General features: G+C 51.1%; 2 protein-coding genes across 2 annotated transcripts; one reads left to right on the top strand and one right to left on the bottom strand.

The window, feature by feature from the left end:
* The first annotated feature begins 2669 nt into the window (after positions 1–2669).
* On the top strand, positions 2670–5246 carry LOC100907174 (spore wall protein 2). Its single transcript, XM_018639373.2, has 8 exons — positions 2670–2833; positions 3016–3153; positions 3266–3398; positions 3530–3596; positions 3694–3755; positions 3843–4623; positions 4699–4968; positions 5098–5246. The coding sequence occupies exons 1-8, from the start codon at positions 2670–2672 to the stop codon at positions 5244–5246; spliced, it is 1764 nt and encodes a 587-aa protein (XP_018494889.2).
* Positions 5247–6171: 925 nt separating this feature from the next.
* On the bottom strand, positions 6172–12856 carry Pi4KIIalpha (phosphatidylinositol 4-kinase II alpha). The gene is made up of 9 exons (XM_003742900.2): positions 12533–12856; positions 10137–10322; positions 9721–9798; positions 9370–9572; positions 9066–9268; positions 8907–8962; positions 8312–8338; positions 7508–7792; positions 6172–7358 (listed from the first exon to the last, which is right to left on the bottom strand). The coding sequence occupies exons 1-9, from the start codon at positions 12662–12664 to the stop codon at positions 7185–7187; spliced, it is 1344 nt and encodes a 447-aa protein (XP_003742948.1). The 5' UTR covers positions 12665–12856; the 3' UTR covers positions 6172–7184.
* Positions 12857–14315: the final 1459 nt, after the last annotated feature.

The following is a 14315-nucleotide window of genomic DNA, read 5'->3' as shown; positions in this document are numbered from 1 at the left end:
GAAACTGTGCGGAATATCCGAATTTTTTCGTCCGAAACGCTCGGGACATGTTTCTGGACGAGCGGGAATCGAATGGAACCGAAGGCTCCCTCGCTGGCTACATGTGCCGCGGGTTCTCATTGGGAACCATCAAACTGAAACAACATTCGACTAGACAGAATGTTTGCACTGGGCAGGATTGGGTCGTGGAATATTGTGTAGAATCCGTTCTGTATTCGGTGCGCAAGGTCCGGGAAGTTGCTAGGCTTGGACGAGTCGAGTAAGACCGAGAAGGAATTTCCCTAGTCGACGAGCCGGCTATTCCGCGGGGGTTTGAGGTTTCTCGATGGGGTCCCCGGAGTTCCGACCAACTCTGCGAGCTGATCGATCTGTGATCGGTGTTTGACTGACTGACAGGCGGACCGACCGACTGACTGTCTCTCCCTCGTCAACACAACGATTGGGATGAAAGTTTTTCGAATGTTTAGAATCCCTCTCGGAGGGGAGCATGCAGATCGACCAGAGTACGCTGATCTCCTCGAAGAAATCAGTATCCAGATACGGCTGTAACGGAAAGTTCTACCGAGAGACGCTGGCGAGACAAGGTACGGCATCATTTGTGGAAAAACTCGGAAGTCAATCGGGAAGCCAATCGGAATCTCTCGAAATGATACACACGATGATAAGGAATCAATTGTCTCGTGGAACTCGTGGTGATCTTGGGTTTCATTCGTGGATAGTCGTCTGGCGTCACGATGTCCACCGCGTTGTCTCGAGACGTCAGAACAGTCAACTTCTCGACGTGTTTTGAATTTCCAGCCAAGGAAAAAATTGCCCGTCTTTCTCTCTGCTGTAAGGTTGTTTGTCTACCGTCTCGGTCGCCTTGAATGTTCGCGTGCTGCCGAGGACAGCAGCAACAGCGTGTGGTTTACTGGCAGTGGAAGCCAGTTGTCGCAACGCGGTATCTTCGAGCACACATCTTCGACAATGCCATCAAAGCGAGCAAACGTTTCATGATCGACATTCCAACGCCGAACTCGGAAGGCCAAGATTATAGACAACTTCTCAACGACTGAACCCTAGCCCCGAAATCGAGTTCCAACAAGTTCCTGCATTCGGACAGAGGGGCAGCCGACATCTCTCGAGTTCCGGCCGAGCTCGAGTCCCGGGTATACGCTGGTCGGATTCTTCGAGCATGGAAATCTTTCACTCCTCAGGATAGCGAGCAGGGTGTTCATCTGTTCATCTAATAAGCGTCTCGGCTGTTTGATGAATGTGTCGCTTCCTTACCTGAGGCAGGGGGTCCCCATCGCGTTCTATTGTTGCTTACGCTGCTGCTTTCCCCCCGGATAGAGCAGCAGCCCAGACGAGTATACGCGCACAACTATACAAAACGAACACACACGCTAACACACACTACGAAAGCCTCGGAGTACAGAATCGCAGTCCACAATCATTCGATTACAGAACTCCTCAACACTTGTTGCCTTCGGACGGCTCTCGGCAGCGGGAGCTTCACTCTGAAGGACTTCGTTCGCAGCGGCTGCTCACTCGTTTCTGGCTGCTGCGGCCGATGATGCTTCTTGTTGCTGGCTGGCTGGCTGGCTGGCTAGCTAGCTAGTGAGCTGTGCGGTGAGCGAATGAGTGAGTGAGTTAGTGGTCGGTCTGGCTGCCTGCCTGGCTAGCTGGTGCTGCTCGACGATGCGGCTGAGTGATGCTCGCTGCTGCCGCCGTCGCTTGTCTCTCCTGCACAACTGCACACCCTTCGTGGCTGTTGTTGTTGCTGTTGTCGTCGTCGTCGTCTCGGAGGAGTTCCCCTCGTAAACAGACCGCCGCGCTGTCGTCGCCGCCGCCGCCTCACAACGAATCAGGCAACCTTCCCGTCAAAGAGTGTCTGGAGCTGGGATCCCTCTGGAGCACATCGCTCGGGATCGGCTCTCGGAAAAACCGGAAATTTCATCGATTTTCATTCCGCGGCCCTCGCTGATCCATGGATCCGAGCACCATTGCGACGAGAAAGATAGATTCACACAACCACAGGCCGATCCGGGGCGCGGCCAGAGTGTTCAGTCGGCGTGAAAATCGGCCTCCGCGGGGTTTTCCTTTCTGGCTATCCCAATGATCAAGAGTACAGCCAGTCTGTGTTGGGAGTCTCCTTTGAGGACTTTTCGGGGATATGGAAGCGGTGAAATGCAGCAAAATCGGAGTCTATCATTGGAGGCTGAGAAACGGTACTCGAGGAACGCAGACGACTCTCCACCAGAGAGAACTCTTTAACCCTCCTCGACGGTGGAGAGGGCCAGTTTCGGGAAAATAAACAGATGGAGCCGACATTCAATAGAAAGAACGCTCAGAAACACATGTAGAAAGTCATTTCCAGTCAACTCTACGAGGAAATTCCATAGAATGAAAACGCGGCTGGATGGAGAGACTGAAGCGAGCGAATCCATCCGAAAAAAACCATAAGCTGCCACAACATCGATGACCGTCTCGACAGAACGTTCAAATAACAAGTCCCGCGCGGCTCGCTGGTTGTTGTCGTTGTGACGGTGCGGTGAAACTCAGAAGCTGCCAGCCGGTTGCCCGACCACCGGGATATTTGCGAGATTCGCGTTTCCTCCAATTGGATTGGAGTTTTTTAATCCCTGTTTCTGCGTTGAAGGATTCATCGCAAACACCCTTGACGAGCGATGGAGAAGCAAAGAGTCAACGATGCTGTCGTCAAGTTAGGGAATCTCATAATCAAAGCGCGCGTTTTCGTTGCACATAGGCTGTCTTCGCGGATCCGGGCATTCAGAGCGAGAAATAATGAAAAGTTCAAGGGACGGATCGATCGCTTGCTCGCAGAACTACCGTGAGTCAAGAGCCACACCTGGGGCTCTTCTGTTTCTGCTTATCGCTCCTTTCCTTTCGATTTATTGATACTTACCGAGTAGGTACTTCGTGAGTTCCAGAAAACCCCTGCAACGCTCAGGAGCTCAGAGGAAGTTGAAACGAACTGGACGCGTGATCTGACACGAGTATTCTTATTGGCAGTTATCTCAAAACCCTATCGAAATCAGGAACGAGGAAAGCAACCGCGCGGAGAATGTTATTGAATACAGAGGACCCCATGAGCAAGATCGAATGCGAATCAACCTCTCCTGACGACCGCGCTTTCTTCAGACTCTGCAAGTAAGCTCACGCAGCGGGAGAGCTCTCCCCCGGGAAAAAAAATTCGATCAAGACTGTATCGTCTGTTCAAGTCCCGATTCAGGCAATAATGGGGGGCGACTTCCCGCTTCAGGACGCAATTCATCGAGCGGTTCATCTCAGAGTTCAGAGAAGCGAATGTCGATTGGAAATATTGGGTACCACCGTTGTTAGCGATGTGGGAGAAGAAGGTTGGTATGAAGAGGACTCGATTGAACGGAGAAAATGTGAGTAAGGTAGGCGTCAGGAAATCCGAGAGCCATACATCCTTCGCATATCGAGATGATATTCCTGAGTATATTCAAAACAGTGATGGATCTCCGTGATGCACGTCCAATGTATCCACCTCCCCTTGCAGTGGAAGCGCCAGGCCATGCCGCTCGCTGGGAACGAAGCGAGAGATGCCGAGACCGACGACATCAAAGGTTTGAATCCATTCCCTCCCAGGCTCTTGGTCCCCAAGTATGATGATGTCATATCAATTCCCCGTCCGGTGCATCAACATATGCTTTCTGTTGGCAGGCATCGGGGCTTCTGGCAAGCGAGACAAAGGAACCAAGGGGGACCTCACGCTCGTTGACAAGGTCCGTGTGGAAAATGCCGCGTATGCTGGAGAATTCTTTAGGTTTCGAGCTGAAAAGCTTGAGCATTCGGTTCATCGCTTATTTCAGGCGAAGAGAAAAAGCAGGAGAGCGGGCGATAAATTCGTGAAAGAATTCATCACGAAGCCGGGCGACCTTCATGGTCGAGATTCCGCATCCGACTCCGCAGATTCGACTGATGCTCACAAAACCAAAAGTGGATCAGGTTCGAGTGCGGATAGCGGAGAAGACTATCGGAGCGAAGATAGAAATAAGAACGAATCGGGCCCTCGATTTTCGAAGAGCAAGAGCGCGAGCGCGGGGCGATCCGATCCCCATCGGATTTTTTCCCACGATGAAAAAGAAGGGTCATCTAGCCCCGAAGTTTGTCAAGTCCCGTTCCGACCCTATGCTCCGAAGTACTTCGTTGGCAGCAGCGGAGGCGAGGATTCGAGTGAAGCCGATGGTGGATGTGAAGGTACGAATACAATCAGGGATGGCGACGCGGATGACGATGAGAAGATGGGTTTGTCGGATAGTGAAAACGAGGAGGGAGAAGAGGAGAGCGAAGGCTCTGAGAGCGAAGATGGCGAAGACGAATCCGCAGACGATGAGGTCCCGGCGCCTAAGAAGAAGGGTCCTGATCGAGATCTGTCCATCGAAGAACTCGAGGAGGATGCGGAAGATAGCGCCGATGGCGGAGCTTCTAGTCAAGACGAGGAGGGAAACACCGGGGGCAGTGACGATGAGGACGAGGATTCGGAAGGAAGCGGGGAAGACATGAACGACAGCGATCACGAGAGGGCTTTCGAAGCGAGGATAGAGAAAAAGTTTAAATCGAATGGGTCCAGGACATCGTTGAAAGCTCCAGGTGGGTATCTATGAGCAACCTTCGGTTCGTCGAGCGCAGTAGAAGGTGGTTGACCTCGTTTCTTCTCAATTGAAGTAACCACCTATGAGCCCGAGTCCTCTGAGGAGGAGTTCCCTTCGACGAGCAAAGCGGCCAATCATGGTAGAAACGACAAGGACGTCGACGGAGACAACGAAGAGGATGACGCTCGCGCGGCTTCATTTTTCTTGAGGAAGGGGGAAAAACCTGTCGACGTCGAACCGCGAACCGTGCCGAAGGAACAGGCGCCTAATTTGAACAGACGTCAGAGGAGAGGTCACGAAAGGGATCGAAGTTTCAATACTGCTCCTCAAGACGGTGACGCAGGTTTGTTGACACCGTTCAGATATTCTTAGGGGTCCTCATCCCGATCTCTCTCATCTCAACCCGTAAATTTGGTCTCGATGAATTCCTTCTGGCCAGGAAGAATCTCGAATCGTCTCTCGTTCCCCCCAGGATCCGAACCCAAGTCGAACCTAACCTTCGGGAGAGATTTCCGACCGAGGAGAAGTTCTCAACCCCGAGATCGACATAATAATCCAGGGAGTGAGTTTTCCCTCCTATGCTATTCCGCTTGGAGGTCTTGTAAGGACCCTTTATTTTGATTTTTTTTCAATACTTGCCTGATGAAAGACCTTGATTGCAGGGGAGAAACACTTCGAACGCGGGCTGTCCGGACCGCGTCGGCCTCCGTACGGGGGTTTCTCTCGAGATCCTCAGACAGGCAAGGAACCGAGAGCTTCGCTGCCGGTGAGCTCCTGTCGCTCTTCGTTGAACAGCGATCGGAGGAAATCCAGCAACTTCACTCAAGACGCGAATCGGGGAACCCGGCCTCGAGATAACGCTCCCGAAAGACAAAGACGGCAGAGTTCCTACGCCGAGGGGCGCTTCAAAGAGAAAGCGAATAGATTTTCCGAGCCTTCAACAGGACTCCCAGATCGCGATTGGAAGCAGCAGTCTAGACCATCCGATTCCAGCTCGGATCCTCCGCGGAAACGTTTGAAAGAGGTGAGTTGACTCCGTGCAAAGTGTTCCTGTAGCTATGTCTCGATTCGGCTTCCGTCGGCAATTGCGCTAATATTTATTTCGCTTCAGGCATCGAGTAGACCTGGAACCGAGGAGAAGATGCACCCTTCTTGGGTGGCGAAGAAGAAACTGAACGCCTCATTGAGTCAACCATTCCAAGGAAAGAAAATAATTTTCGACGACTGATTCCGTGCTTGACTTTCGAATGGGTATCGTCTGCGTGAATGAGTTCTCCCACAGCCGTAAACTTGTTTCTAGCGAATCATTGGGAAGTTCCAGTTAGGAACTTGAGTGAGAGCCACTACCCTGGGGGAATAACGATAGCTGAACTCATACAGCCAATAGATATCGAATAAATAATCTTGTGAACTGGGACGCTCTGTCACCGGAGATGGGAAACTGTCCGCACTATGGAGTCCGGAGTAGATTGGGGATGAGGTGACTCCACATGGGGCGAGCCAGGGATTCGAAGGAATGATAGAACTTATTCTGAAAGTTACTTCTCTCCATTTATTTTGTTAATAAATAACAAAATAGACATGGTATGTGTAAATACTCTCTCTTTCCCCGTCTTACAATTCAAGAGTTGTCCCCTCAAATTCTTTCGGGATAACTCTCCCCACGAACTCGATTTCGTCACGCTCCCACACTCAAACACACGCGCACTCACACGCGTCCGGACTATCACGCATCGATTTTCGAGTCACGCCAACCGTGACGCATATAACAACGGAATCCTTGACAAAAACCTCGAGCGACAAGAGAGAGATGAGAGGCTTCGAATCCCTCGGGGAATCCTTCCGAAGGATCCGATCGCGCCGAGTTCCATTTTGCTTCACGGCATCTCTCCCGTGGATACAGAGCCCATCGGAATGTTTACGGCCTTTGTTTTGAGAGAGATGAAATCACTCCGAAACCTGTGTCCATCTTTTCTATTAGCGATGTGCGGACATCTTTCGTCCCCTCTACCAGTTTTGAAATCTCGCGAATGCATCCTGTCTTCCTGAACATCAGCTCTGGAGCAGGATCGGGCCCTCCGAGACGGTTCTTTTTGGAGTCCCTATAAATCTCGAATACACGGCTGCTAGGTACAGTGTGATCTCCTAGGAGTTCAATAACTTCGTTCACCTGCGCGTAATCCTCTTTCTCATCGAGAGAATAGCTCGCCTCGCTATCAAATGCCTCTCTCTCTCCTTGACTATCCGTGTATGTCCTCGACAACCGGGAAATCGCGTAACAACCGCCGGCGGTTTATTTCCTTAACACCACTAAAATGACCGTAAAGCTTGTCATGGATTCGCTGTCGAAAACCGAACGGCCTGAATCAATGACATCATTCAGGTAGAAACTGCTTTTCCTCGACTGGTGAGTGATCATAGCCGGGGAGCACGATTCGAAAACAAGATATCAACTCGTTGAAAGATCTAGGAGGGGCAAGCAGATGACTTCCTGTTGGATTTCTGAATTTCGACAACCGGTGTCGTTCGGATTTCTGTCTCACTGGAACGGCGACCGACTCAACACCAAGAGAAGAATGGCGCGCTCTGTTGGAAACTTTGAGTGAAATGAGTTCCGTCGTTTACACCTTTGACTCTTCCGTATTGACCTTTGCGCTCCACGATGACCGCCGGTGTTTGCACCAACTGCAGCGGCGATCGGTCGTCCTTCAAAGCCTGGACGAGATTCAGAACCTGGAACGAAAATCAGACGACTGAATGCTTGCGGACTGGGCGCCAGACTGAATCGGACCTCAACGCTCCGCGAGGGATATCTCGTAGTATTCGTAGAGAGAACGTTCCGATTCGCCTAAATAATTGATCGATTCGAATGTCCCACTGACCTGTCCTCGGAGCACACTCATCTGCTTTTCGAAAATCTGACGATCGAAACCCGGATCGTGTCTAAACAATTGATAGAGTTCGTCGCAAATTTCTTGAACGAATGTTTGGTCCGAAAGCTGAGGGAGTACGAGGTCTTTGGTTTCCTGGGAGAATGGTAGCTTGGCCTGAGGCAGCCAAGCCCAGTGGTAGGGATATGCGCGCCAGGAGTCCGGATGTTTGAACGGGAAAGCCAGCCCGTTGTCGATAGCAGCGATTTTGACCTCGGCTACTTTGGGGGCCCAAGTCTGGAGAAAGAATTAAAATAAGACTCAAATGATTTGAACCGAGGAATGGATGGAAGGATGGGGGAAGCACTGGGATCTAACGACTTCCAGACAGCCGGTGCGAAGCACGAAATCAACCGACGCTTCGACAGAAACTAAAAAGAGACGCAAAACTACAGCGTGCAATAGGTGCGCGGAAAGCACTGCGATGGCAGAGGGAGATCTCCCTCGAGGGGGAATGATGGTCGACAGATCTCCATGAGGACGTCCATAGCTAGAATAATCGCTATCCTAACTGAACAATGAATAATGCAACCGAGAAAAATGATGGGCATTCGGTACAAGGCACAATGATTCCATCGATCGCGTGATCGCTATCCCCATACACAAGTCGAAGGCCACCACGCCAACCAGCACACATGGCGGTGCTTCTCAATCGTAGAACGCATTCATAATGTTCAACTCCTTTCACGGAAAGCTCTCCATCCACCACTCGGATGTTTGGAATCTGACGACCTAGAGGGGCTTCGTGTTGCTTACCACAGTATCCTCAATCGGGAGCACGCTCTGCCAGACCGAAAAAAAGAGGATAAGACCCGATAAGAAGACGAATGGAATGTTCTCAGAGCGGAAATACTAATAAGCGACGGCTCCCGCGAGCTCCTTAATCCTTTATCGAAGCCCGCCATATGATTGAGGAATACGAGTAGCTGCTTCTAAGAGTTGCGGACGCCTTAACTTCGTTTTAGGATCGGACTCGATGTTCTAGCTCCGTGTATCGACCTACTTCGAATCAGAAAAATCGCTCAGACTGCTCTACGACTGGCAGGAATCATATACATCGTTTCTTAATCGTCTCTTAAGTCCTCTGTCCCTCCTGCGCGGAGCTGGCGCGCTCCGACGGATATTGCAGGTGGGAGGACTATCCTCCTGCTTCCGCATAAAGAGGAATGTTCCGATAGGATTCAAGTCTCGAACAGAATAATATCCGCGAGATCAGCCGGGTAGGGTCAGCCGGTGGACAGCATTTTTGTATAATGCGAGGAATCTCGCTCCGACGTTCCTTCATGGCACTCCCTCAATTAGCTCTGGTACAAGAGGCAAGCGAGGGGAATTCGACGAAATGCTCACTTACCTCAGGCTCTTTGTCCGGTCTGACGCATTTTATGAGCCAGTTGTCGTTGCCTCGATCTAGAGAGGAGATTCAAGGTTTTATCTTAATCCGCGGGACTCCGCATCACGATTTGGACAGTCTGGAACGACTAGTTCCCGAACGAATATCCTCGATACTAACCTGTGTTCCTAATAATATAATCGAGGATGACTAGTCTCTCGAACTGTAGCTGGAATGCTTTCTGCATCGCCTCCGGTAGGGGGTCTTGTTCCCACTTCCTGAGCCATTCCTCCGCATCTTGGTAACCTTTCACATAAACTTGGAATGATCCGTTTTTCGGCGGCAGGCCGATCCGATTGAATCGCCGACCAACTTTCGGGAACCTGAATCAATTTCAGAATCATTCATAAACTTGTCCCGCTCCTACATTGAGGGGGAGATACTTCTCGGACGAGCAAAACAATAGGCAGAACCGCGTCCTTACCTGTCACTAACGCTTTGCTTGGTCTTGCTTTTCGCTCTATCGATCGCTGTATAATTGAAAGTATCACTGACGAGAGCGACTACTCGCGTTTTCGGAACAATGTTCAATTGAAGTCGTTGATCCACCAACGAGGCGCCCGCCTCGGAGAGATATCCCTGATTAGGCACCAAACAGCTACGCCCGAAGCAACATGGGCAGCAGACCTGCGCGAGGAAAGAGACGGTCAGCGCTCTCTTTTTTTTCAGCGTTTCCTCGTTCTCTTTCGAGTTTCCCGAAAGCATCGCTTGAATGGGATTCTCCCCCGCTCTGCCCCGAGTGATCCCTCACAAGTTTCGAGAAAACCCCTCATACCTTATGCATCCATTTTGTCCATTTAGGATTGAGACGGCCATAGGGTTCTTCATCTTTTGGCTTGAACACACCGATTCGCTGTGATGAAGTAAAATTAAGCTCACTGTCATTCATTCAAGTTGATATCGGGATTGAATTTCGTTTTTCCCGGCTCAGATCTCGCCACGCGGCCCAGCTTGTTCCAGACACAGCTGCTGTCTACTCCTTCGGGATGCGACGCAGCTGAGTCATCGGAACGATTCCAAGGAAGAATCTGTTTTGAGCACGATCGCACGCCAAGAGTCTCGGAGAAATACTCGGGCAGAAGAAATCGAGAAGCGAAGTCTCTCCTCGGAAGTCTAGAATGTCTGATTGGATATTCATCATTACCTCCTATCAGGGCCTGTGAGGTGCCCACGATAACGATAGAGTCTTACCTCCTGCTGCACGCTCTTCACGTAGTAACTGCCTGAACTTCCTTGGTATATTCTCTCGGGCATGATCCCATTCTCGATAGCCGATTCCGCATCGTGGATGAGGGCTGCGAACTCTGGGTCGTCCTGATACGTCTCTGCGAAGTCCAACGAATCGTCCCCCATTCGCTTCAGCAGCGGTTGATTTTCCTGATCAAGAGATGGACATGGAATGAGTATTCGTCAGATGCTACGGGAGTGTCTTATTCCGCGTATCCAGAGTTCGTTGGAGGAGGCACGGATCTGAGCACAATAATACAAACGTCGAGATAGCGGACGTGCGGTCTCACACCACCACTGGTCTCCGTAGGAACAAATCAGCTGTTCTACTGCGCACCATTTTGGAATGAGCAAGTCGACAAATTCAATCGATCGTATCGCTGACTTCCGGAGCCACATTTTTGAATGCATTGACGAATAAAGACATTCTCTACTTTCCGTCCCAGACAGTTTGCAAATGAACACCAGCGATCCGATCAGGCTTTCCCGGAATTCTCCGGCGAGATGACTCACTGCGTCACACCATGGACAATGCCGCCAGCAAGCGGAAAACCGCTCCCGGGAAATAATTTCAGCGCGCTGGGATCCGGGCTCGATCCTGAATCACACTCATCTCTCCGAACAAAGCCTCGATATTTTTCTGTTTTGACAGGGTCGAAAATGCTCTCTCGCCAAGGAACGAAAATTCACCCGAGCGGACGCGAAAGCGGATTGCCGGCAGACAGATCGGAGAGGTGAGCCGTCTGGTCTGACGTAGACATTTGTCAATTCCAGCTCGGCCTGGAACGCGACCGGCGGCACACGAGAGGGCAAGAGGGAAACTCAACAGTCCTCCGATCGGACCTTGTGCGTCAGCCAGACTGTTGCTCTGTTCAACGACCCACAGCTCGCAATGGTCTCTGAGTGACGTGTTTGCATGCTCGATCGACGTGGAGCAGGCGCCCTTGAATTTGGTGCGCTCCGTTTCCCGAGAGGGAGAGTATATTTCTCAACCGAGAGAACGACTACCAGCATCTTCAATCGGTGTCAATGTCATCCTCCGCGAGATAGTCCCCCTCTGAGATAGACTAATGCAGCCAGCGCGCGAATGCGGCTTACGTACACGGAGATCTCCATGATTTGGTCCCACGAGATTGTTTTCATGTTACGACAGAATCGCGGGTGCCCTGAATTCTACCTCGGAATCGCCCCGAGAATCCGGGAAAGAGCTCCGGAAGCCGCGATCGTTCTCTGCGTGAGAAATGGATGAAGACCTTCTACTTCAGGATCCAAGTCCGCGTTTTCATTTCTCCGACTCACTCAGAAGAATCAAACACCGGAACGCTAGTCGATTCCCATCCGTGTCGACGTTGTCAGTGGTTCAGCTGTTCGACTAGACATCCGATGGGGAGAATTCCTCCGGACAACTCAATCGTGATCGCTCTTGAGCTCACCCAAAGAGCGCGGACAGAATGACGTCGATCTTTCGACCCGAGTCATCCGAACGGGAGCTTATCATCATAGGATAAGGACTCCTTTCATATCTAAGGGAGGAAAAACGCCGCTCTGTGGATAAACAGCATATTTTGTAGAGCTTCCACAGCGATACGGCTCATTGTCCAGGTGGACAGCCGGGAAACTCTTGGAGATGAACATGATGTGCGATACAACACCTACGCCCCCGCTCGTATGAGCCATATGAGCGGAAAACGACTTCGGAACTTTTTCAGGTATAAGAGGTCTTTGATCTATGGCCTAGCTCGACGCACTCCGTCAAAGTCAAGGGGAATTAAGATACGCGGTATCGAACGCAACTCAGCCTGAATTCCGGGAAATCATTGCTCGAGCGTTTTACTCGGTGAAACTCGCGACACAGGGTACTTCGTTAATACTTCACAATGAAAAGAGAAACGACGAGACAGCTCACGAATCACAGGGTGGATACATGACATATCTCTCGATTTGTAAGAATGCGTAGAAAATTCGAATATACCGTCTTTGCTGTCGCAACATCACAACTCGCCGAAAATCGAACTCGTTTCCGCTCGCTTTCCGAGATATCGTCTCCGATGACTCTCATGTTCATTTCGGGACAACTAGTCGTCGACAAGTTTCCCAGGACATCGACCTGCATAACGTTCGGGCGATAATTTCAAGGAGCGAAGATGCACCAAACAACGACCGAAGTACAGTACACGCAACACATCACGTCAGCAGCAGCAGTAATAACAAACAGCAATCAGATGGCTGCACAGTCTGGTGGCGATACGAATGCTCAACATGATATCGTTCGCAATCAGAGCAAGGGAAGGCGGCGAGAAGGTTTCGAGAACGCACATTCACTCCGACTGTACAGACACCTCATACAGTGGCGTACTCACTTTGGTGGAGAATGTGACGTCTGGTAGGAGACTGGTTGCTTCTGGATTGGTCGCGGTGCTGCTCAAACTGTTGTCATGTTCGTGCAGGAGATCCTGCTGATCTCCTGCAGCTTGTGTGTCGATCCGATCCATCCTATTGTCCGTCTAAGGGTGGGAATAACAGCGGAGAACAACTCTAAACAGCTCGAGGAAGCATCACTCTGTGAGACACCGTCGCGTGCTTCAAGATCTCTGCTTTAACTACTATTGCAGCAACGTCTATTGACGCTTTCTCACCACCACCTTCTCTGGTGGTTGCTGCAACTCGCCCTCCCCTACACAACTGTGATGATGAGTAACGGGTAGGCGCCAGCCATCGCGCAGACGATTCTGATGGATCAATGGTAGCCGCAGCCGCCCCGGAGAGCGACGGGACTAGCAGATGGGGAGCCCGGGTAATTCGAAAGAAAGCTCGTAATGAACTCGAGCCATCCGCGGACAGAAGGCATTCCCCTGAACGGCTTATTTTCCGAAGAGGGGACTCGAGAAGAGCGTCTCTACTTTTTTTTATCGAAGTCTGCTCCCATCTATGGGTTTGTTCACAATTCCGACTCGGTATTAGCGACAGGTCGACGCGTTTGGTGGTTGAGAAGCCAAATGATCTGGGTCGTCATCAAAACTCATTTACGACTGCCGGCTTCGATGCTTGAAGATTGTGTAGGCGGCGAAATTCATCAGGGGTAGGTCGCCCTCATATCATGAAGAACGCGTTCTCATTAGGTCCATCAAAAGCCGTGCGAACGCCGATCCTTCGGATATTTGGGGGTCGCCCACCAGGAACTCGGCTGCCCTCCTCTTAAGATCTGAAAGTGACGTGGAATCGGAAGTCCACATTACTTTGCGGGAATCATCGCTAGATCAGGAAATCGGCTTCGACTAACAATCTGCATTGAGAGTAAGGCGGAGGAACGTGTCCCGGATGTCGCTCCATTGCGCGAAGTCCCGGCTCGGAATCTCAGCGGAGGGCGGAGAATCATGGGGAACATTCGAAATTAGGTGAGAGCCCTGATGACCGGGGTCCCCCCCCCCGAGACCTCTAGATTCTCGGACCGTTCAAAAAGAATGAGCCCCATAGATTGGAACCAAGCTAGAAATAATCGCCCCATCGATCGGCGCACAGCATTCCGAGGAAGACTGAGAGGGGAGAGCTCAACGAAAAACTCTTCACGCGCACAGCTCTCGACCGAACAGAACTGGAGGATTTCTGCGACGCTAACTGCTTGCGAGGGACTCGTACGCGAGAGCTCGTTCCGAGAATTTCATTATTCGCGAGCCATCGCCTCTGTATAATATCCGGGCTGACCGGAGCAGAAAAAACATCTAGCCGACGTATAGCTCACGAAATTCCGCCGGAGAGCAGAATAGAGATCCTCCTCGCCGAGGATTGAGAGACTCTGATCGCGGGCTCTGATGAAACCGACCTCACTCTCACATCGGTGACTTTCCTGCTGAATGAGTCTGATGTCCGAACTGAGAAGCCTTACTCAAGACGCGAGTTAGGTCGACCACTAATTCCATTTCAAAGGCAGAGCCTTCTCAGATGGATTCTTCATCGGGGGAAAGGGACGAAAAATACCCTGTGGTACCGGAATGCCTCGGAGAGGAGGAATCTCTCGGAGCTTTCGGCATACGCCCCCACAATATATCCTGCAGATTCCAGATCGGTGTACGGGGGATCTACGGAGCCTCCCCGCGAGGAAGGCAGAGATCATCGTCTTTGAATCTTTTCTATGAGCAACGGTGT

This window comes from Galendromus occidentalis, unplaced genomic scaffold (genome assembly GCF_000255335.2).
Source record: "Galendromus occidentalis unplaced genomic scaffold, Mocc_1.1 scf7180000077435, whole genome shotgun sequence".
Lineage (NCBI taxonomy): Eukaryota > Metazoa > Arthropoda > Arachnida > Mesostigmata > Phytoseiidae > Galendromus > Galendromus occidentalis.
Note: the sequence above shows the minus strand (reverse complement) of the source record. Positions and strands in the feature narration are given on the sequence as shown.

What these genes read in the sequence shown, in the direction of transcription:
- LOC100907174 (XM_018639373.2), top strand. Translation starts at nt 2,670, where the DNA reads ATGGAGAAGCAAAGAGTCAACGATGCTGTCGTCAAGTTAGGGAATCTC. An exon ending in CGCTTGCTCGCAGAACTACC is followed by an intron (nt 2,834 to 3,015) that starts GTGAGTCAAGAG and finishes TCTTATTGGCAG; the next exon opens with TTATCTCAAAACCCTATCGA. An exon ending in GACATCGTTGAAAGCTCCAG is followed by an intron (nt 4,624 to 4,698) that starts GTGGGTATCTAT and finishes TCTCAATTGAAG; the next exon opens with TAACCACCTATGAGCCCGAG.
- Pi4KIIalpha (XM_003742900.2), bottom strand. Translation starts at nt 12,664, where the DNA reads ATGGATCGGATCGACACACAAGCTGCAGGAGATCAGCAGGATCTCCTG. An exon ending in GGACAAAATGGATGCATAAG is followed by an intron (nt 9,573 to 9,720) that starts GTATGAGGGGTT and finishes TTCCTCGCGCAG; the next exon opens with GTCTGCTGCCCATGTTGCTT. An exon ending in TTATATTATTAGGAACACAG is followed by an intron (nt 8,963 to 9,065) that starts GTTAGTATCGAG and finishes TCTCCTCTCTAG; the next exon opens with ATCGAGGCAACGACAACTGG.